This window comes from Protomyctophum bolini (genome assembly GCF_963924005.1).
Source record: "Protomyctophum bolini genome assembly, contig: SCAFFOLD_195, whole genome shotgun sequence".
Taxonomy (NCBI): domain Eukaryota; kingdom Metazoa; phylum Chordata; class Actinopteri; order Myctophiformes; family Myctophidae; genus Protomyctophum; species Protomyctophum bolini.
Genome location: NW_027665720.1, coordinates 42,156 through 67,102, shown reverse-complemented (window position 1 = coordinate 67,102; position 24,947 = coordinate 42,156). Strand labels below are relative to the sequence as shown.

The following is a 24,947-nucleotide window of genomic DNA, read 5'->3' as shown; positions in this document are numbered from 1 at the left end:
TATCTTGGTCAATTTATCTCTACTAAAATTGAACGTTATGGGAAATAAAAAACAACATTTAGCAAGGGGTCAAGGGGAAAACTCTGCCACACTCAAAGAAGAAAGGGAGACATTTTCTCATAGCAATTGGATTTTTAATTCAATATTTGTAAGATATAAAAATCTTCATCTTATCAACTTTATAGTACAATAACATCTTGCCATTTTAATGCATTTCCTGTATTCAACGAAGGGAGGCGTTTACAAGAATTCTGATCCCGTGAGTCAATGATAGTTAGTTCATGGATTATTTAGCTACTCAGCACTTCCCTTGTATAGGTGTACAGTATGAAAGATGCTTAGGAACAATGTGTATATTCCACATACAGTAAGACATTCAGCCTCACCTGTAGGCCTCGGCAACAAACTTAAAGCATTACCTACACCACGAAGCTACTTACAATCAAACAACTATCTTGTACTAGTAGTAAAATGGACACCAGGTAGCTCCCATTTGCAACGAGTAATTTTCGTGGTAACATTTTAAGCACTAAGTCACTTCCTCAGACTTCTCAAGCCTTTGTGCTCTGAAACGCCTGTGAAAATAAATCTTTACAAAATGGGAGCCATCTGGTTCTAAGGATCTTATCTTTTCTACGTGGTGAACTTTGTTGATCCAGTGACCTACCTAGTAGGTGCGAGTCTTTTGCACTTTTGTAGTACTCGTTAGGAAAAGGCTGATGCACACCTCGAAAAGTTGGTGACGGATGCTTAGGACAAAGTGCATATAATCAAAAGGGTATCTCTGAATTAACAAAGAATAGGACCTGTACACGGTCAGAAACGTGCAAAAAGAAATGTTGCCCTTTATTACGACGTTTCAGTCGTTAGACCTACATCATGACGGACAATACATGAGAGTGTCTTTGGTGATTGGGAGTACCTGTGCATCTCCGATGACTTACACACTGGGGTGTAGCCTATAAATGTTTGGTGGATATTGTGCTCTGTACTCTGTCCTGATGAAGGTCTAATGACCGAAACGTCGACATCGTTTGCACGTTTGTGACAGTGCGGGTCCCATTCATTGTTATTCAGAGATACCCTTTTGACTCTTGTAGTACTAAAATGGAACATATCACCAAGTAAATGGTGCACGTTTTGTCACAGATCATTTATTGTTATTGTCAAGACAAGGAAAAGCCCAGTCCGCTGGGTCGACGGAATCAAGTACCCAGACCGCAAGGGAGCGAGCTAAAGGAATTGACGGAAGTTAAGAGTGCACAGTAAAATCCTCAGGATTAATTTATCCATTTGATCACATTTGTATACTCTTGGCGTGAAACACTCAGGATTGTACAGTGTATAAGAATATTTCAAGGTTACCAAGCAAGTGCTTGTCTGAATATAGATAACCAGTGACTATAGACTAGTTCATGGGAGAGAGTAAATTTAAGTGCTGGCCCTGCCTCCCCCTAAAACAGCAGAAGAGAACATGTAATGGCATCTAACTCCACAGACTGATATCCTGTCATGGGCTCACCAATATCAAAATCACCACTTACATTTTTGGACTGAAAATAACCCAAACAATAAAACAAAAACAATCAACGACAAAAGCAGCCAACACAGGAAAACGGCATTCAATATGTGCATCTTCCAAGAAACACAGTGACCAGAAAAAACGAAATACAACAAAGAAAAGATATTAAGAGAATTCAACATGCCACATTGTTCCTGGGGCAAGTTTCTTTCACAGAAAGCCACCTATTCTTTTTTTTTGTTTTTGTTTAATAAGTAGTAAAAAAATATGAGTATGTGATAAATAAACCCTTCTTGAGTCTTGAAATAATAGACATTTCTCAAACCAGTTGCCAGCGGATCGACGAAGCAGTGAGGAGGGACAGGAGAGGAGGAAGCCACATGACGACATCACGGCACTAGACCATGCATACATGTTTGATCCTGCGAGACAAGACACATACACGCACACACCCACGTGTGTACAGGCACACGGTACGTCATGCAACTAACACATACACACAGACTCTCCATCAAACTAAATATAAAGCATCGATCGACATCAACCGAAAACATTAGCATTTGACGTTTCCCAGAATTCTGGTTGTACCAAAACCAAAGAGGCATTTATGGCAGAAATGGTTCATTACCCTTTATTTTCCCTCCTCAAAATTCACGTTTTGTAATGTTTTTTTGAAAACATATTTAAACAGCAGTTGGACCTTACCGAGTTGAATTGGCAGCACTACTGATATATAAAGCTCATCAACTGGAGAAAATAAATCTACAAAAGGACAGATGACCAGACAGGCAGATGAGGCGTGCAGCAAGCTGAATGACAACCAATCACAGCAATGATGAGAAAACAGTTTGAGTATCACCACCAAAACATGGCTGCATTAAACCGTGTGGCAGATTACACGCGCGCGCACACACACACACACACACACACTCACACTCACACTCACACTCACACTCACACACACACACACGCACACACACGGCGCTAACACATCTGCCAAGAACCTGCAACCATTCAGGTCTCAGTGCCCCCATCCACCTTCATGTCGTTTTGCTAGTCTAGTGAGATTGACTAACAGTAGACATGCCCATATAAGAGGAACGAATCAACGATAGCGAGATGTCACAAGGTGGGAACGGGACCATAGTCATGGTTCCTTGGCTGGTAGGAGGGGGGTGGTCCTTAATACTCCTCCGAGCAAAGCTGATTGATTGAGTGGTTTTAAGCCAGGGGTGTGTGGTTTTGGTCAGTCTCTCCAGTGAGCTAATTGGCTGTCTGGAATCTCTACAGTGAGGTGGATGGAAGCTTCTTGACGCGTCTCTGGGCCAGGAAGGAGCTCTCGATGGGCTTGAGCTCTGGAGTGGGCTGGGAGTTCTTCAGAGCCAAGTAGGTGGCTGCCATCGCACCCTGTGAATGAATGTATGAATTAATGCATCTTTATTTTTATGTCTTGTCATAAAGACCCTTCCCTTACGGGATTATAAGACACCAATAACATAAATAAACAATATCACATTCACTTCCCACACAGAAACAACACAAAATATTTGGTCAAAACAAAACAGAAATACATGGAACTCATTCTCACATATCGTTTATATCACAGTAAGTGCAAATCCGTTCTTCTTCTATAACTCCTCTATATCTACCAGTCTCAAGGTGCAGGGGCAAGATCCCAGAACGAAGTTGGGCACATAGAGAACTTTGTCTTTTGGATAATGGAGCTACTTTTCACTAGCATAACAGCTTTTTATCGTAACAAATGTTCTCCACTTTGGTTTGTACAATATGCCCTGATATAAACTATATACTACATCATTGGAATGCCGTCCCGACCAAGAAGCTGTTGGCGTGGATGATGCGGCCCGGGGGCTGGAGCCTGCATCAGATCCTGCCCTACGCAGCATGCGCTGGAAGAGGAAGCAGGTCGGGGCATGAAGCCTGGGGCTGATCGATCGGCTGTTTCGAGCACACACCTGGCGCCTATGCTGAGTTCAGGGCAAAGTGTTGTTAACATCGCGCCAGCGGGGAGTATACCTCCACCTCGTAATGGAGACGGGGCCGTGGCGACTGCCTCTGGGTTCGAGATGGGTCCAACTGGACCGGAATTATCATCACATTCATTTTCCCCACGGTGGAGTGAAGTGGCTAAACGAGGCCGGCCCCAGTAGGGGTCGGGGATTGCCGCTACTCAGAAGAGATCGAGAGCCGCTGACAATACTGGACGGGCCAGGAGGCCGGGTGCTGTTCCCATTGTCGGCACCAGTGCTGTGAGTACAATCAAAACAGTGCAGACCAAACTTGTCAGTGTATTTGCATCTAGATTCGCACCAGAGCTGGATGCTGACACGCTATCTGCGTATTTAAAAACTTAAGCGGGAGGTCGCCTGTCAGAAAATTGTCAGTGCACAAAGCCGATTTGGCTCTTTTTAAGTGACAGCGGAGTGTAAAGACGTTGGTGAAATGTACACTCCCGAGCTCTGGCCTGGCTGTGGCTAACGGGGCTAATCTGGAGCTTGCTACTGTGGATGTAAATAGTGTGCAGAAGGAGGCTACGGCCAGACCATCCACCTCCTAGGTAATATTATGCGTGTTGGATTTTATAACTGTCGGGGGCTGCGGCTTGGTAACAGTGCAGGAGACTGTGCCAGGCGTTTGCAACTTGTTGCTAAAATGCGATATCCTTTGCCTACAAGAAACGTTTTTAGCCAAGCAGGACTTGGGACAGTTGAACTGTTTTAATGACAATTTTCACGGAGCTGGTGAGTCCACAACTGACCTCACGATGGGTATAGTGAGAGGAAGGATTGCAGGAGGAGTGGCTATATTGTGGCGCAAAAACTTGGACCCTGTGATAAATGTCGTCAGGCTCGACACTGACTGGTGTATTGCTGTGCAGTTTAGGATCAAGAACAAAGTGTTCACTATACTCAATGTATATACACCACATGAATGTCAACAGAATGAGGATGAATACTTAAATAGATTAGCTTTTATAAACTCTTTTATTTCTGATAATCACTCTACTAGTGTTTATATCTGTGGTGATCTGAATGCAGACATCTGACAGACATTCATTGTTTGCTAAACATATGATCCATTTCTGTGAGGAAAATAACCTTATAATATAAGGTTATTTTCCTCACAGAAATGGATGAAAAGCTACTGTATCTGCAGGTAAGAGCACCTGACTGGATAATATTATTATTATAATATTATATATAATATAATATTATATTATAGCACCTGACTGGATAATATTATTATCCAGTCAGGTGCTCTTACCTGCAGATACAGTAGCTTTTCATATATGCACTGTATTGTATTGTTTTCTTTGACCTGTGAAGCACTTTGGTACGACGAGAGTCGTTTTTAAATGTGCTATACAAATAAAATTGATTTGATTTGATATATAAGTGAAGCCTGGCACTCAACATCTTGGCTTGACCACTGTATAAGCACCGCTGATGCTCACTCTATTATACAATCTATGCAGATTGACTATGAGGCATCTATGGCAGACCATGTGCCTGTGATATTAGTGCTTGATGTGGACAGTCTGCCTGAGTTGTCCCAAGATGTAGATAGCATCAGTAAGGGGAAGATAGATTGGTCTAAACTCACCAATGATGATTTCTTGGCTTATTATGAGAGAACTGATGTTGCGCTGAGCGATGTATATTTGCCCTATGATGCAATTTTATGTTCCAATGTCAACTGTAATAAAAAAACGAGGACCTTTGTACCCTATATGAATGTATTGTGGGGGCTATGTATGAGGCTAGTAGACCTTTTCTTTCTTTTCATAATAGGAATAAAAATATTAGGCCTGGTTGGAATAAGCATGTGGCTGCATATCATGCAGAGGCAAAGAGGGCCTATAAGGCTTGGGTCTTAGCAGGTCGGCCCAGACAGGGAACTCTCCTGGACCATAAAAAGCAAACTAATGCCAGGTATAAATATGCAATACGCTTCGTTAGCAAGCAGGAAGCGACGATGAGAGCGGACTCTATGGCTGAAAAGCTCCTTGACCATAATGCTACAGGGTTCTGGAAGGAGGTGAGAGCTCTGAACAGAAATAACACTCCTTTGCCATGCAGCATGGAGGGTGTCTCTGGTGTGGACAATATCCCAGAGGTGTGGAGGCAGCACTACTCTGATATATTCAATTGCGTTAAGAGTGACCCCTATGAAGTGGGAATTATGCATGACAGTGATGCTGTTGGTGTCACAGCCAATGAGGTTCTCCAAGCTAGCGGCTCAGATCAAATAACAGCAGAGCAACTTAAACATGCCAGCCCTAAGGTTGCGGTTCTACTTGCCATATGTCTCACTGGTCTCATGACATGGATTACTGCCACACTCTATGTTGTCTGTCACTTTGGTACCAGTTATCAAGGACAAGGCAGGAAAAGTGGGGAGCTTGGATAATTATAGGCCAATTGCTCTTGCCAGTGTATTGTCCAAGGTCCTTGAAAGGATCCTATTAGATCCATTAGGCTCCTTTTTTACAATCAGTTTGGGTTTAAGGCTAAACATGGTACTGACCTCTGCATATGCCTTAAAAGAAGTGGTTGATAACTACAAAAGCCATAACTCATCTGTTATAGTTGGTTTTATTGATGCGTCCCGTGCCTTTGACAGGGTCTGTCATCGGAAGCTGTTCCTAAAACTGAGGGAAAGGGGGGTGCCCGACAGCATCATAAGAATCCTGGAATACTGGTATGCTAACCAGAGCATGCAGGTTAGATGGGGAAGTGGGGTCTCGGCTCCTTTTACTGTTGGTAATGGGGTCCGGCAGGGGGGGTTACTCTCCCCAGACCTATTTAATCTTTATATGAATGATCTCTCTGTTCAGCTGAATAACTGTAGCACAGGGTGTATGCAGGGGGGCAGTCAGACGGATATTTTGTGAAGCCACTAAGGAAATGAAAGTTCATATAATGGCCTGTTGTGGCGCTCTCATTGGGCTCAAAAAAACCCATAGCCCCATAGAAGTCCATGTATTTGGGCCCAACTTCACCTAGACTGTATTACCTTAATAAACATGGTCATGAATACTTTTTGCTTCCAGTCACTAGTTTAAAGTCTCATTTCTAATGTCATAATATTCTTTTTGGAAAATTATGGTCCCATTTATTAGAAAAATGACCATAAAGTTGCGCATGTTCTGAGGGGCGTGGCTACCGTTACAGTCTATGAACGGGATCCCCCACCCACTCGAGTCAAAATAAAAACCAACGAAGAAGAAGGGGGAAGTCCCGCCTCGTTGTCTGGGCCAGCCAATGGGCCAGCTGGCCTGAACTGGGCCAAAACGGATCTAGAAAGATGGCTACTTCCATTGCAAGGACTGACAGGCTTAATTTTACGTTCACGTTCCCGCGGGACGCTTTGTCCATATTTTTTACAGTCTATGGGTGTATGATACTGTACTCCCCTCTATACCGCCCCCTTGTGGGTTAAATTTAAGAAAGCGAGTCTGTATAAACTGCAGGTTGCCTATGATTGCATGCGTATACTATTGAACAAACCAAGGTGGAGCAGTGCAAGTGAGTTATTCTGTAGTGTGGGAGTTTACACCTTTCATGCCCTACTGAGAAACTTGATGTATAAATGTACCGGTATGTGTCGGCTCAATGAGTCTAAAAACTGCATAATTATGCTGCTATGTAACCCCAGCTTCAGTAGCACCAGGTACCGGTCTGCTTTTTGGAAGCACTGGTATGAATGTTTATTGTAAAAAAAAAAAAAATGTTTTCATGGGTTAGGGGTGTTTCTTCTCTGTATGTAGTGTTTTATGTTGTCTGTTATTGGACCCTGAGTCTGAACAAATAAAGTTGATAGATTGATTGATAAAGCTACCATGCTGCATCTCCACTTTATCTCACACGGCTCCCATCCCATGTCTCCTGTTATTGCCAATACAGGCATGAATTTATGCACTCCCAGAAAATACTGTATGGCCCTATTCTGGACCATGTGTCCTTTCATATTTATATTTGAGCCACATATACCTGCCATATAGTCCATGACAGGGCAGACACACGTGTGAAACATTTTGGGCAGCATAAATTGGGGTCCCAGGGATAGAAATGCCATTAAATAGTAGACTAATGCATATCAAACTGGGGGTCCTTGAAATTAAACGGGTTGAGAATTACTGCTAGAGCCGTAAAAAATATTCTCTTATGGGGTGCCTGGCATATCTTTTTCAAATGGGGGTCTGCGGGCTAATTAGTGTCAATTTGGGGGTCCTTGACACTAAAAAGTTTGGGAACCCCTGTCCTAGATTACCCAGCTGTTTGGTTTTATACCACCTAGAGCCCTGTGTGTTAACACAAGTACAGTAATGTTAAGCACGTGAACCCTATTCTAAAATAGCAATACCTGAAAGAGGTCAAAATACTAGTTGATGTGCAGTGGTGGAAAGTAACTAGTAAGTACATTTAATTAAGTACTAGTACTTAAGTACAATCTTGAGATATTTGTACTTTACTATTAGTATTTCCAATCTCCAATAGTTTTACTTCTACACCACTTCATTTCAAAGGAAAATATTGTACCTTTACTCCACTACAATTATATGAAAACTTTAGTTACTAGTTACTAGTTACGTTTTGTACTTATTATTACAAAACGTACAGTACACTAACCACATATAGTTTGTCTATTTTCAAAAGATATATATACATTTTGAACTTCTGCACAATGACTACTTTCACTTTTGGTATTTTAAGTACATTTTGATACCAATACTTTTGTAGTACTATTACTCGAGGAAAGCAATAGGATACACCCGCACACTGTGTACTTGCTCGGTACATGAGTATTTTTTAATGAAGCAACGTTTCGGTCCCTCCGGACTCCATTATTAGACCGTGTTGTTACATTTCGGCAGAAAAACCTTTGATCGACATCGCTGTAACCCATTAAAACTGGGAAAGCATCCATGTCATTTAATGGATCATCTGAGAACGCCATTCATTACCTTGACCAGTTTGGGGTCCTGGTGAGGTAGCTGGCTGTTGGGCAGTTGGTCTCTCCGGACCATCCAGGGGTGTTTGAGGACTTGCTTGGCTGTCAGTCTCTGATGGGGGTCCACGTGGAGCATCTTGGATACCAGGTCCTGGACACACACACACACACACACACACACACACACACACACACACACACACACACACACACACACACACACACACACACACACACACACACACACACACACACACACACACACACACACACACACACACACACACACACACACACACACACACACACACACACACACACACACACACTATGTTATGCACGCGCCGGCAGTACAGTATGTTATGCACACACACGCAGTACAGTACGTTATGCATGTACAACTGACATAGGAGAGAGACCAGGAGTCTGTGTTCATATATTCATATTGAAGAAATAGTATTGATAAGTCTCACCATAGGGTGTCAAACTAGGGTTTTTTCATAATTCTGAATCCATTCCAAGCATTTGTTTTGCACGAAAAACACTTTACTTGGGCTAAAAATGGCCATAGACACAATGATGAAACCCCCCTAGTTTGACACGTCACATGCTACTTAAAGCATAATGAGAAATTCCCCTAGGGTGGTTGAATATAAACCAATGTGGGATATGTTAGTAGACACCTTTACAAACACATTGGTGAAGAAAATTATTGGTAAGAAATGAATATCCCCCGACTATAAACATTGTATACTTTGTTGAATTGAGTCCACCATACTATGGCCCCCCCCTGTTTTCCCCTCTTACACCAAATGTCTTAGGCAGCGACATCGTGCCGCAATGAGACACGTTGTGGATCTTGTCGATCGGCTATCTCTGCCGGATCTGCTCCCCCGCCAGAATAGGAATGCTAGGGCTCATATGGTTCAATGTTTAACCCATTCTGACCTGAGATCAGATTCATACCAGGTTTCCACGGGACACACACTGGTCTGATGAACCCATTCTGACCTGAGATCAGATTCTAGAAAAATGTCAGTCGTTCTTCGATTTTTCAAAAATAGCAGACCTACAAGCTCGTATCGCGCCACTCGGTGGCGCGATATGAGCTTGTAGATCTGCTATTTTTCAATAGGTAAAGCATAACATGATGCCAACACCAAAATGGGTTCCCGGTCAGAATGGGTTAAGATCTTGCTTGTTGTATAATGGGTTGTATAATGGGAAAGTTTGGCTTGACTTGCTGTACCTTGGCAGCGTCAGACACAGAGTCCCAGTTGCCTCCAGTCAGCCTGAAGTGGCCGCTGCCTATTCGGCTCAGGATCTCATTTGGCGTGTCCTCAGGTCCATTGGCAAATGGAGTGAAGCTGGTGAATAGAGGACAAGACAGAGCATTTAGCGGGTATGACAGAGAGGTGACTGTAATGTTTTTAAATGAGCGAGTTTGTGTGTAAGTAAGTGATCCTATATACCCAGCAAGCATCGTGTAGAGTAATACTCCTAAACTCCAGATGTCACAGCCTTCATCGTAACCCTGGCGCTTTAACACCTGCCAACACAGACGTAGGTGAGAGTAGTATCATACAGTGCACATGTCACACTTTAATGTCTGAGACTTTAACAAAACAATAAGGCACACACATCCACTCACTAAAAATCAGGTTACTAAAAACCGCACACTGGGTCACACTACAAAGCTTAAACACTATTTTGGTTCCTTTTTACACTATTGGACATGATGTTTCAAGCCTACCGGCTCTTCATCCGACACTCACTAAGACTTACATTATACTTCTACATTACTAGTACAATTAGTGACAGAGGGCACACTTACAATGTTTCACCATTTGTGGCCACGACACCCATTAACAGATGTGATGGTGGTGAGATTAAGCCACTCACTCACAACCTCCTTTTGGCTGGAGATTCAGCTTACCTCAGGAGCTACGAAGTTAGCAGTGTAGCATGGGGTCATCAGCAGACCATTGTTGGCTCGCAGCTGCTTGGCAAACCCAAAGTCACAGATCCTGATGGACTCAGGGTTCCCCGACTCATCTACATACAGAATGTTACTGGGTTTCAGGTCTCTGTGCACCACCTGGAGGTAGAAGAGAAAGGATGGAGAACATAAAGGAATGAGGAAGAGTTTGAGAAAGACCGATGTGAAAGAAATCAAGATCAATCTAATAATGCCATGGTATCTATGTCAAGAATCAAACACAGATACAAGGTTGAAAGTTTAACCAGAAATGGCCACCAGAGGGCAACAGAAGTCCCAAACTAATGTCTGGAAGTCCCCAAAACATGATCAATCATTGGCTATTAATATAATATGTTACTGCGGTATGTGAGCAGTTTGTGAATTAAGCCACATCAATATATTTGTCTACAATCAACTTTCTTCAGGAGCTTCACTTTACTTCACAGCAGCAGCTGTGTTTGGTCTACATTTGAGTGTGACAGATATACACACATAAATACAAACCTTGTTCTAGAAGGCTTGTCCTATGTCCACACTATATAAAAGACTACTATCCCTACAATAGCCACATTGTTCCATTTTCAAATCCGAGATGTTTTAGTTCACAGAACAACAGATATATATAACCAATTTCCTTCTAGTAGTCAATTTACCTTGACTGTACCATATATCATTGTATGAAGCTTCATGCTTTGCAAGGTATGACATTCCAAACTCAATGGAGTTTGTAATGTATGACAGTGCAAACTCAATGGAGATTGTACTGTTTGGACATCTACTGGATCAGTTTCTCACCCCTTGTGAGTGGAGGTACTCCGCCGTTTTGGTGATGGTGTGAAGCACAGCGCTGGCCTCCCTCTCAGAGAAGAACTTCTGTTTGAGGATCCGATCCAGCAGCTCTCCTCCTCTCATCAGCTCTGTCACCATGTAAACTTGCTTGCCATTGTCGTACACCTGAGATACACATAAACTAATGCCGTCACTTCTTAAACATGGTTCCTTAATATCACAGGCCTTAGGGGTGGGTGGGGTGTGTGTGTGTGTGTGTGTGTGTGTGTGTGTATGTGTGTGTGTGTGTGTGTGTGTGTGTGTGTGTGCGTGCGTTCATACTCACATCCTTCAGTGTTATGATGTTGGGGTGCTGTCCATATCTCAGGAGAATCTCTATCTCCTCAGAGGGATCGGCACTCGTCTTGTCAATCATCTGTCCAACACACAAAAGCACCCATAACCCACTGGGACCCAGGTTTGAGGCGTTCACAGAGACATGCCAGATGTATCGATGCAGGTGCATGCCAGGATTTAGCCTCAAAATCAGCGCCATCAATTATTTATTTTCTTTAGAACATTCGGTTGTTTTGAGATCATATTGTGTAAGAAGGTTGGAGCATAAAATATGTACTTTAGATCAGATGGCCCTAGCTAAGCATAACTCACTTTTACACTATTATTGGCATGTGAGGGGCAGTCATTAATGCTGGCTTTGCCTTTCCAGACCAAAAAATCTGCCTCTGTGTGCTTGCCAGAGTTGCGGAATAAGAGGTGTCACACCTCAATTAAAAAAAAAAAAAAAAAAACCCATTGTGTACAGAAAAAGAGGCTGAAGGTGCATACTGTACATACTGTAACTCCACGTACAAGTGCAGGTTTCATGTAATCAATTCCCAACAGAACCCCAAACCTGTTGTTTGGGGGAGCGCTGGTTTCAGTTATATACTTCATCGCCCGACAGTGTTGCATACAGAGAATAGCTGACATATAAACTCACAACACGACGTGGATGCGACTGCTGTGAGCTTGAAGGTCTGCTATTCTCGGCCGTTCTATGCATGTGACGGAGCATAAATTAGGCTGGGGGTCTGCAGCTACGTGAGCAAGCAGTCTCTGCTGCCATGAGGGAGCGCTCCCTCTAGTCTGTTCTAATGACAGCAACTGGAGGTCGGGTTTGAAGGACAACTGCTTTTAGAATTGCCATTGTTTACACACAACGGAAACCAAAGAGTTTCTTATGTGTCAAGTAAGAGTGGGACATCACAGTAAACATCCTAAGCACTCTTCCTCCACACTAGGAGGAAAACAGCATCTTAATGTTTGATGGGATGCATCTTTACACACGAGTGCTGTGACCATTTTCCATTGTCTCTTATGAGCGGCAGGGTGCTTTTGGTCGCCTGCCTGCGTGCGCATACTGGTTCTCATCAGTGTGACATTGTGTCTGATAAGGGGTCTATCAGACGCCGTTTCACTGTATGTGTTCTGACCTTCACAGCGTATTCCGTGTTGGTGGCTTTGTGAACACAGCGTTTGCAGACAGAGAAAGAACCCATTCCGATGTCCTCCTTCAACACATAGCCATCACTGAAGCACAGGTTCTTCCCATGCAACTGCTACAGAGAGAAAGAGAGAGAGAGAGACACCAAGCGTTATGGATTTAAGCATACCTACTGTAGTAGCGTTGCCTGGCTCCCACATACATACAGGTTTGTATATTACTATACTTTTTTTAAGCGATTTTGGCCATTTTTAACCATAAGCCTAAAGAAACTGCTGATCTACAAGGCACCAATGCGCTGTGTGCTGCATTGTGAGCTTGCAGATCGGCTATTTATCGGTGCACAACACCAGTGAGCAACCAAGTGTAAATCATCATCTATCTCTAATCCCAAAACTGAGTGAATCTTTTCGGAATTGTAAACTCTATTTTTTTTGTTACCATAAAACCCAATTCCTCTTGTGAGGATCAGGAAACCGGTCCTCACAATGTCTATCTCTTAAATTCTACTATACTTGTGGAGACACGAGCACACCCCTACATAGCCAAGCATGGAACAGGATCTACAGATGTTTACTGCAGTTTATTCCCAAATTAGTACTGAATTATTGAATTCACCTCATCCCCCAGTCTGGCTCATCCTGTTTGAAATAATTTAATGAGTCATTGCAGTCATTCCAGACTGGGGTACTCAGTCTGCCTTTATTTAGCTTCTACCTACCTGTATGAGTGAGTGACAAATATACCTCTCCTGATTCTTGATTTATATATCATTATTTGCGTACCCTTTATGTTACTTATTATGCATGCAACTACACTTCATAGGAAGCTTGGACAAAAAAACCCATTTTGCCCGTTCTTTTACACAAATTGTGATATGACACAACACTGTGCTCAAACCTCATATGAATGCGCTGTTCACTCACAGAATCAAACTATGGAGATGTTGATATATAAATATACACATATACACATTGTGGACCACAGGTTTGGTTACATTTGTACACTCAGCCAGGGACCCTGAGGGTCCCTGGAAGTGGTGGGCGTGTCCCATGAGTGAGTGACAGCTGACCTGGACCACTGGGTGTGGAGCGGGCTTGGCCGTCTCGTCTAAGCCCTCCTCCTCCAGCATGGTGGAGGCCACAAAGCTGAAGCCTCTGAACAGATTGTGGGCTCCGGCGCTGGGGGGCACACCTGGGGAGTCTGGAGGGTACAGTAGCAGCACATGGGTTAGGGCTAGACAGGGGTACTTTACACTACCTACAGACGCTAGTATGTATTATGTAAGACAGATCCAATGTATTGCAAACATATCAAGACCCATATCTAAGGAATGGTATAACAAATCTGGGAAAGGCATACTATGCACTTTGTCACAGCATTCTTTCTATATAGAATATTTTCATTGACATTTTCTTTGGTAACATACATTACATACACTTACACTATCACAGACATAATTATAGCCTTGCACTTGCCCAATTATCAAAAAAAATACCCCAAAAAAACAATAACAATACATTAATTAATTAATTTAAATAATAATTAAATATCTTTACCATATGAAATCTATATTTAACCCAGAGACTTTTAACCGCTGACCTTTTGGCGTACGCGAGGTGAACTCTGGGTCAAAGTAGAAGGTGTCATCTGGGCGTGCCACGGCTGGTTTGAACGGAGGGGGGAGCTCTCTCCTGAAGAGTTTCTGAAATTAAGACGTGCAGTAGATAGAAATAGAGAAGACACGGATATTGATTGTAAGACTTTTGACATTTTCTAATAAAAACCATAATCATTAGTATGTAAATTGTGTGCAATTCAAATAAGTTCTACTACTTCTATGGCGTGCGTGTGTGTGTGTGTGTGTGTGTGTGTGTGTGTGTGTGTGTGTGTGTCTGGAGCTAATATCGCAAACCGCTGGATCAATCAGCAGCAAACTTTGTATGAACTGGCCACAGAACCGACACTATTTCTTTAAATATGATTTATACTTAAAAAAGAAAAAAGTGAAAGTAGTAAAAGTAGGTAAGAGAATGAACGTATATACGGGTCACTCACATTCCAGTCGATGGTGGAGAAGAAGCAGTGGCGTTTGATCTCTTCTGTCCCGTCTGCTCCAGACCCTGTCAACCCAACAGTACCATAATGAGCAGCAAGTACCTCCACTAACACTTCATTCAATTTAACATCAAACACTTCCGTTGCCACTGCTGCATGCACTACTATATATATATATATATATATATATATATATATATATATATAGTCGATGTCGGGTGGAAAGCTTGGCATTCAGAGAAAATCATCCTTAATGTTGAAGTGGGCATAACATTTATGATGATATGAATGAATGTGGAGTTGTTGGTACTAACCCAGCCTGTTGGCAGGGTTCCTCTTGAACAGAGCTCGGAGCAGAGACTGGGCCTCAGCGCTCAGGAACTGAGGCATGCCCAGACGTGCCCTGCAGAGGATACAAACATACACAGAATTGGGAATTTAATTAATCTATTAATTATTCACCCGATTCACCCGATGAACCCTAGCATCCCTATTCTGCGATAACATTAGTTTAAAATATTTAGTGTGGAGCAAAAGCAGGAGGAGCCCACTGTAGCATAAAGCCTAGTATAGAGTTTAAGTGGTTAAAACTTTTATTCTGTAACAATCAGGCACGTGCAGAGGGGGGGGGGGTCTAGGGGGGCTTGAGCACCTGCCTTTTGCAGGAAGTGCCCTTTCTCACAAAAAAAAAAAAAAGGGTTTATTTTTTTATATTTATTTTGAGGGAAAGGGCAAAAAAATCAATATGAGCTCATGTGGGGGGCAATAAGGGCTTGTGGGGGGGGGGGGGGGGGGCAATAAGGGCTTATGTGGGGGACCAATAAGAGCTTGTGTGGGGGGGAAACAAGGGCTTATTTGGGGGGGCAATAAGGGCTTGTGTAGGGGGGCAATAAGGGCTTATGTGGGGGCCAAAAAGGGCTTGTGTGGGGGGCCAATAAATGCCATTGGCCCTTCAAGACGAAAATGTAATGATAAATTCCACTATCATAATGAATTATCTTTTAATCTGCCATCAGTCCGTTTTAGTTTCAGACTAATGAGAACATATTGCTTATTTTACTGTCCAATGACATGAAATGGCACAAGGGAAGGACTCCACAAAAAGACCACCCCCAAAAATTCTGGAGTTTGAACCCCGGCACCCCCAGTGCTCTCTGCATGGCCCTGGTAACAATAGAACTTCAGTGTGGCATCCCCACCCTGTGGAACGCTCTCCCAATGGAGATTCGCCATGCTCTAACATTGGACTCTTTTAAGGCTGCCTTGAAAAAACAGAATGTGGAGGGGTGTTGTCCATCAGGGTTTCTTTTGACTGCTAGTTTTTTGTGTTTTTTTTTTCTTTTTCGTTTGTTTTCTCTTGTCTTTTTCTTTTGTGTAAGTCATGTGTAGTTTGTATGCTTTATTGTAAAATCAATGAAAAAAACTTTGATGACAAAAAAAGGTTGCCTTGAAAAGACTAGCTATTCTCTCAGGCTTATGGCAAATAGTTGTATGTTGTTTGTTCATTGTTTTTTAAATGTAAAGCATCCTTGAGTTCATGAAAGGTGCTATATAATTCAAGCTATTATTATTACTAGTCAGTGTTGTTTATTCTGCAACTAGATGGCTGATGTACTTTTTACAAGTCACTCACTTCAGGATCATGCTCATAGTTTCTTTGCGGTCCTTCCCTTGGAATGGCAGTGAACCTGTTAACATCTCAAACTGGGACAGAGAACATAATGACGGTATTGAATCAATATACACATGCAATGGAAACAGAGTTCTGTAAAGCATATAATTGCATTGACTTTGCATTTCAGGATATGATGTGCTATCAACTCATTATCTGTATGACTGGACCTAGTGCCTCACCATCAGTACTCCATACGACCACCAGTCGGCGCTGTGGTTGTGGCCCTGTCTGTTGACGACTTCTGGTGCCATGTACTCCACAGTACCACAGAAAGAGTAGGCTTTCTTCTCATGGTCAATGGCTTCTTTGCACAGGCCAAAGTCTGAAAGATACACATACTTATATATCATAGGTTTAATAACATTATGGTGGCAGCAGCCTAATAGTCCACTAGCCAGAATGCTGAATCTATTCCAAGCTTTAGTTTTGCACAAAAACACTCCTTGGGCGTTTTTAGCCTTATGTGTAATTATTTTTGTAAAACTAATGCTTGGAATAGATTCAGCATCATGAAAACCCCCTAGTTTGACATGTCACATGACATTTTGCATTTTTTTTTGCCTTCTATAGGTTGTTAATGGTATGGTCACATATTATGCCAATATGAAAATTGCTCAACATATCCAAGTTAGCAGTTTCTACATGCTGGGGACCCATACTCAACATTTCTAACATAAAACCTTTGTGTACTCAACATGTCCGGGTTCACAATGGGGATCTATGGACTGTACACTATAAGGCCCTGTTTATATAAAACCAGGGTTGACAACAGGATGATTGTTGGCCTGATTTATTGCAACTGCAAGGAAAATATAGTTTGAGGGTGGTGAACAGACGCCCTTGAGCAATGCACAGCAGCAGTGCAGATAGCTGCTTAATGGCCAAGCATTTTGATTGTGAAAGTGATATTGAGGTTCCAAAACATAATGTATGCTATATTTATGTTTCCATAATGTTTCAATTCCTCTTTGAAATCCATTAGGTCAGTTTGATTCCAGTGGCAGGCCCAGAGGTACTGATATAAGGGAGGATAAGATGGGGTGTAATGATTAACTAAAATAAATAACACACAAACCCTATCTGGATGGGGAACGATAAGACTGTCAACACTGACTAATGATGAAGGTCAACAAGGGAGGCGCCGCGAACAAGTGTCTGTGTGTGTGTGTGTGTGTGTGTGTGTGTGTGTGTGTGTGTGTGTGTGTGTGTGTGTGTGTGTGTGTGTGTGTGTGTGTGTGTGTGTGTGTGTGTGTGTGTGTGTGTGTGTGTGTGTGTGTGTGTGTGTGTGTGTGTGTGTGTGTGTGTGTGTGTGTGTGTGTGCGTGCGTGCGTGCGCGCGCGCGCGTGCGTGCGTGCTTGTGTGTGTCCAAGATACACAAATAATGAACGAGAGTGAGATCAAAAGGAGAGAAAGTGAACTTACCTGTGAGTTTTATATGTCCCTCCTCATCCAGCAAAATGCTACAACACAGACATGGTGTAATGTTACAAACATATATTGTCTAATTATTTTATTGCATACATTGTCTATGTCAGTGGATCTCAAAGGGGTCCTTCAGGGTGTTCCAGGTGGTCCCCCAACAGACATTTTATTTTCATCTACAGACTCACATGTGATGCAAATGCAATACATTGTAGGCTTGAAGATCTGCCATTAAAAATAACTAAGGTATCAAACTGAGCGACAAAGGAATGAGAACCACTGGTCTGTGTGGATGGATGGTATGGTATGGATTGGTTGTAGGGGTGGTAGCCTGGTAGGTGTGTGGGAGGGAGGGTGTGTAGGTAATTATTGTAACCGGTTGGTATATATTCTACAACCTGTATTAAAAATAATATATAGAAAATAAAAACAAGAAAATGTGTGAGTACATTAGTCAATTTCTTAGACTTTTCTACTGTTCTACTACTAAAAATAATAATAATGGACTAGTTCCAAGCAGTGCATTAGGAAACTGAGAAAAAAGAGGGGGGAAAGGGGGGGGAAAGCTCTGCCAAGCGATTTATTCATGTACTCTGTTAATGCACCGGATATCAGATTACTCTGATTAAAACGCGGCACATCAAAGCTTTTTTCTGAGTGCACTGCACTGCACTGCACTCCCTCTGTTGCACTGCACTCCAGCAGGGATTCTTTCTTTCTTTTTCATAAAGCCAGCAACATGCATATTTCATATTTATTTTCCTTTAGCCGGGCCATCCATGGTAAATGTATACCTTAGATCCCTTTTAGACTCTAAAAGGGGTTAGTGGGTTTAAGGTGGTGTTATGAACCTGCTGATGCAATAAACATGTAATATCACACCTTGGATACAAGCCACGGGTATGTGGGCCATGATTCACAAAGTGTGTGCGCGTGCTTGTACAAAACTTGTGAGGTCCAAATGTCCCCACATAACATGTACAGTAGAATGACCATTTTCCTGATCCTCACAACGAAAATGCTATTTTGTGGTTTGATTGATTGACTGATGGTAAATGGTGCATTTATATAGCAGCTTTATCCAAGGCGCTTTACAGAGATTGTGCATTACATTCACCCAGTCACACCGGAGCCAGAGGAAACCATGCAAGGCACCAACCTACACATCGGAAGCAATTAGGGGTTCAGAGTCTTGTTCAAGGACACTTCCACACCAACTCTGGGGGAGCCCGGGTTTGAACTGGGTTTGAACTTTCGTTTTCTAAAAGTGTCACTCAGAAAATTACCATCCTAAAATGTTGACAGCCCACACATCCAAACAAATGACTTTAAACAACATAAAATTCACTTTGTCACTCACTTTGCCACTCGATCTGTCATTCACTTTATGCATGCGCATACCCTCTATTGTAATACAAACGCGTGCGTGCGTGCGTGCGTGCGTGCGTGCGTGCGTGCGTGTGCAACAGTGCATGCATTCACTTACTTTTCAGGTTTGAGGTCTCTGTAGATGATGCCCAGTCCATGGAGGAAGTCCAGTCCTAGTAACAGCTCGGCTAAATAAAACTTCACATCCTCCTCTGTGAACATCACCTGGGATACAGATATAGACGAGATAAAATAAGCAACTATAGCCTGATGAATCCAAATGTTGATCTGCAATGAACAATGGGAGCTACTGTAATTAATGTATGCAGACCATTTCTATGTCGTGGCTATATCCGGAGCTTTTTGAGATATTTAACTTTGATTTTATAAGCATATTATGTTATGTATAATATCATCAATAGGGTTGTGATCGGGCTGAAACCTTGCAGAAATTTGGAGTCCTAAGTTATAGATACATCATAGACAAGTAGTCTCACAAGCCAGACTGTTAACTTGACTTGCCTCGCACAATTAAAAAATGCTTCCGTCGTACAATCTGGAGCACAGAAGCTTTGAAAATGTTCCGGGCCTAAAACAGATGTGACGCCTCCTCCCCGTTTCCGTTTAATCGTTACAGTCGTGCAAATTTGTCCTAATATAAATCAGAATAATCAAAGCCTAAATACAGCTATATAAGCAAAAATGGAAAATGGAAATCCAAAAAGCTTCCTTTCTCGGCTTTTGGGATGTGTAGTTCCAGACTCTGTATAGCATTCAGAGATTGTGTAGTAGCGGTATGGCTACACGAAACAAATAAGACAACTGACATGACAGATGACTGACGTCAAAGGCTGTCCACATGAAGTCCCAGATCCACATGGGAGCCATGCCACTCCCATGTGGATCCCAAGATCAATATAATTAGATATTTTACTATTCTGATCTTCTTTTCGTACCTGATTGCAAGAGTGAAAGTGCATGCATTTGACACTGCTGTTTTTACAGTACATATAATGACTTCTGCACATTTTGCAGAAGTGGCAAATGCATCACTCTTGATTCTCTTTATGTTCCTTATTTAAAATGTCAAACTATACCTCATCATCAAAAACAAAGTGACCCACCTCCTTAGACAGCCTGGTGAAGAGATCTCCACCTCGAAGGAAATCCAGGATAAGGTAGAGTTTCCCCTCTGTCTGGAAGGCTAGACACATTCACAAACAAAAAAAGTATTCTATCAAAAGAAAATACCAGTAGTACTAGTAATAATAAGTAAGTAATACAAATTAAATATAAAAGCAAACTACAAAAATGTGCTCCTCGGAGCACAGCTAGGTCTCCACCAGGGCAGATAGCTTATGGTGGGCCAGCAATGTTTCACGGAAATTCTGTTCAAAATGGACCACTCCTGCAAAATGTGGAAGCTAACCAGGATGGAATATGAAAAATCATCACATGACTGTAGAGATAATGTGTACAGATTGGCATGATGTTTGGACAAAATTTGTAGGGAGTATTATTTAAAAAATATATATATGTTTTGCCAAAATCGGCCTCCTGGTGGAACAGGCCGGTGTGAGAAATGTGGTTTCTACTTGGCCTAGGAGTATGTGTACACAGTTTAATGCCAATCGGGTCAGTGGTTTCGGAGATTAGCTGCTCACAGACAGACACAAATACGGACTGACACACGGACGGACATGGCAATAACATAGTCTCAGCCACACCTTCGGCATGGCGAAGACAAGATTACACTTTACAACAGTACAACAGTCAAGTGCATTCAGGGTTTCATGCAAGGCTGGGCAATATATAAAATATTGTGTATGGGTAACAGACCTTGGAAATGTGTGCGCTGAAGCCGTTTATTTAAGACAAAAAGATAACTGAGACACAGTAGGAGGTTCATCTGTGTGTGAGGGCTTTATACTTGTACGGTAGATATAATAATATTTATATAATAAATATAGATGAGGGTCTCTCCTTTCAAGAGATGGCCAGCACTCATAGATTTCCCCAGTAGGAAATCTAAATAGGGGATGGTATGCAGCACCTACAGTAGGGGTGGTATGATGGTATCACAGATAGCACAGTAGCTGCTACTGTTGGACTGAGAACAGAGGTATGCAGCTCAAAACAACCCGTCGTGAGCATGTGGATCTCCTATTTAATCTAAGTGTAATTAAGCATAATGCTCATCAGGGCCAGGCTGACTTACCATAGTGCAGTTTGACAACAAATGGGTGATTGACATCTGCCAGGATGTCCCTCTCCATCTTGGTCCTCAATCGGTCTCTCACTGTATAGAGGGAAACTCCGTCAGTTTGTGTCCATAATGTATGTGTGTGTGCATACAGTATGTACCGTTTCATCCCATCAGGAGAAAGAAACCATTTATCAGCCTAAATGTTACAGTGGTCCATTTCCATTCCAATGTTGTCCTTTTGTTTCTTCACTTCCGCTCTTTTATCCTGTATGGCTGCATCTCCTGATGAAATTGGTATCCCGACTTGGAAAATGTACCATATTTTCTGTTTACTAAAGAGCTGGAGAAAGGAGAGACCCCTGCTACAAACACTATTATGAATCTATTTAACACTAATTAATCACACTGTACATCAATGTATCCGTGTAGTCGGTAATGATGTGGAGATAATCGATGCAACTGGTGTGCAAATAATGCCAATCGCATCATTTCATCTTGATGGCTGTGTGAACAAATCAGTTCCCATGGTGTTTATTACAGAATCAAAGCCTCCCAGGGAGACCGCAGCACCTGTAAGCAGAATGGGAAAGCGAACGTTGGCCAGCCTACCGTAATGAAACAGCCAGACTACATCTAGGTCTCTTTTACACACACACACACACACACACACACACACACACACACACACACACACACCCTCTCAACTGAAACAGAGTGCTTCGCCAATGTGGTTAAACATCACAAAAGGAAGAAACTGAAAGCGTTGCCAACTTGGATCAGTCAAACTTTAACCTCTTTCAACATTTTGTTGTAATTTGTTACTGTATCCCAGTCCCAGATCTCTCTTGTTTTTGTTTTTCTGTTGCTGTTGTGTTACCCGTTTGTATTGTATTGTCATACATTTGAAATTCAAGAGTTAAAAAAAAATATTTTCATAAATGACAACATTTTCAGAAATTAGCTAAAGTAGTAGATCAATAACACATTGTGATGCGCTGCACTGCAGGCTTGTAGATTCGCTAATTTCACCATGTGACATCATTGTACTTCAATGAGATATACATATTTTTTTACATGCCGACTGTTTTTCAGAGAGGTCAGAATGCAGAACCACTACTGGAAGGCATTCAGCTTCATACACAAGGACACCATATGGGGTCATCTCTAACCAGTGTGAGGCAACCCACAGGTGTACCACAGGGTAGCGTACCTTTAAGTGTGGCCTTCTTGAGCACCTTCATGGCATAGAGCTGGTTGTCATCAGGAGGGGTCACCTTTCGCACTAGGAACACCTACCCCCCCCCACACACACACACACACACACACACACACACACACACACACACACAATGACCCTCTGTGCCTCTGAGAAAGCAAGGATGTGAGGCACGGAGAGTAGAGACAGAGGCCTCTGTCTGGAGGGCGGCATTCATGTTTATTCGCCGCTACTTGATGGGTTCCCCAAGTTTGACGTGCAACAGTGGAATGGGTAAAGCTGGTGCCAGTATTTGCCAGTTAGATATGGCTGGCATTGGTCAAATAGTATCAGTAGAATATTTATACCATTACTCAGAATCTCTGTGCTGATAGGAGATTGTTAGCACCTGCATGGAACTCAGTCAAAATAGACGTGCAGAGGAGTTGTTGGCAGAGTGCACCAGTTTACCAGTTCACCAGTGTGTGTGTGTGTGTGTGTCCAAGATACACAAATAATGAAGCCAGCTTTCGAATCAAGCCAGCTAGGAAAATATTTGCCACTTTTGAGCTCCAAGAATGTGTGTCATACACTATCACACGTCACAGGAACGGAAGAAGAAGAGCGGTCCAGAACAAAAACAACAGTATCAAACCGTCTCGGCTCAGGAGAAATATTGGTATTGGTAAGATGTATCTATTAACCACACATGACCTGTGATGAACACATTCAAAGATGTGAAATCAAGATGCAATTTTATGAACCATATGCATCCCTCTCCTGGACATTGATAACACTGGCAAAAAGTAATGGAAAAGAGGGGGCAAAGTATACCCAGGTCACCTAACATAAGTATATAGAATTTAAGTGGCCAAATTCCAATAACGCAGCTATGACTTGAAGCGTCAAACACCAAGCCAGAAACTGTCTCAAAAAGTAACAAGGACATGTTATTAGTCAAGGGAAATTCTACCTCTATCTCGCCCTGGACCTTGTCCTCTAGCTCAGTCACCAGAGCGTAGGGGTCAGACTGGACCGAGTCCTGCAGAGGAAAACAATCAATGTCAGAGACTAGTATGACTTAATATTTCAGTCAGGATATTTGGGAGCCGTGTCCAATCTGACCTCCTCCTCCTCCTCCTCCTCCTCCTCCTCCTCCTCCTCCTCCTCCTCCTCCTCTGATGAGCTGCTGTCTAAGGGTTTTGCTGCCTTGGCGGGTCGCGGGGCCTTGGGACCGTTCAACTCCTTCACCCTAATAGAAATGACAAGAAAACCCAATCAAGAGGTGAATTGTATCTGTATGCATGGCCATTCTGTGTATATGCATGGTAAGGGTCAGGTGTAACGATACATGGTTGATGACAATGATTTAAAATCCACAGTAACAAAGAAATTAAATCAGTGTGAAACGTGTGGATAGTGCAGTTTTCTTTTAACCCATTTAGCTCCCGGATTCAAAGGTACCAGGCACCAGGTCTAAATGGGTTAAGGGAAACATTATGGATATACATAAGTAAACAGTGGTTCTCTGGCATACATGGACATTGTAATTGAAGTAACTAACATATGGACCAACCCACACCTTGACATGAACAAATACACATTTATCGATAGACAAGTGTAGCGATATTGAAAAGTAATTAAACCTTTTCTTAAAATGTCTAAATACAATGCACACGTACTTAGTATTTTGATCAATAATTGATTTATTTGCATTGCAAAATGATTTGATACAAAGTTAAACGATAACCCTATAACCCTATATACAGTCTATATACAGTCTAGCACCGTCTATATACAGTCTAGCGGCGTCTATATACAGTCTAGCGGCGTCTATATACAGTCTAGCGCCGTCTATATACAGTCTAGCGGCGTCTATATACAGTCTAGCGGCGTCTATATACAGTCTAGCGGCGTCTATATACAGTCTAGCGGCGTCTATATACAGTCTAGCGGCGTCTATATACAGTCTAGCGGCGTCTATATACAGTCTAGCGGCGTCTATATACAGTCTAGCGGCGTCTATATACAGTCTAGCGGCGTCTATATACAGTCTAGCGGCGTCTATATACAGTCTAGCGGCGTCTATATACAGTCTAGCGGCGTCTATATACAGTCTAGCGGCGTCTATATACAGTCTAGCGGCGTCTATATACAGTCTAGCGGCGTCTATATACAGTCTAGCGGCGTCTATATACAGTCTAGCGGCGTCTATATACAGTCTAGCGGCGTCTATATACAGTCTAGCGGCGTCTATATACAGTCTAGCGCCG

General features: G+C 42.4%; 1 protein-coding gene across 1 annotated transcript; it reads right to left on the bottom strand.

Annotated features, from left to right (window-relative positions):
* Positions 1-118: 118 nt before the first annotated feature.
* Positions 119-22,767, bottom strand: LOC308312177 (ribosomal protein S6 kinase alpha-1). Its single transcript, XM_080794565.1, has 19 exons — positions 22,690-22,767; positions 21,492-21,572; positions 20,398-20,477; positions 19,392-19,498; positions 17,906-17,943; positions 16,663-16,805; positions 16,442-16,512; positions 15,123-15,211; positions 14,809-14,873; positions 14,353-14,455; positions 13,823-13,953; positions 12,740-12,865; positions 11,593-11,682; positions 11,274-11,432; positions 10,434-10,595; positions 9,970-10,046; positions 9,747-9,864; positions 8,511-8,648; positions 119-2,929 (listed from the first exon to the last, which is right to left on the bottom strand). Exons 1-19 carry the CDS (start codon positions 22,718-22,720, stop codon positions 2,807-2,809), a joined length of 1,932 nt encoding a protein of 643 aa, XP_080650691.1. The 5' UTR covers positions 22,721-22,767; the 3' UTR covers positions 119-2,806.
* Positions 22,768-24,947: the final 2,180 nt, after the last annotated feature.

Coding starts and splice junctions, on each gene's coding strand:
- LOC308312177 (XM_080794565.1), bottom strand. CDS start 22,720: ATGAAGGTGCTCAAGAAGGCCACACTTAAAG. Junction 21,573..22,689: donor CAAGAAGGCCACACTTAAAG/GTACGCTACCCT, acceptor CCCTCTATACAG/TGAGAGACCGATTGAGGACC. Junction 14,456..14,808: donor TCTCCACCATCGACTGGAAT/GTGAGTGACCCG, acceptor TCTTAATTTCAG/AAACTCTTCAGGAGAGAGCT.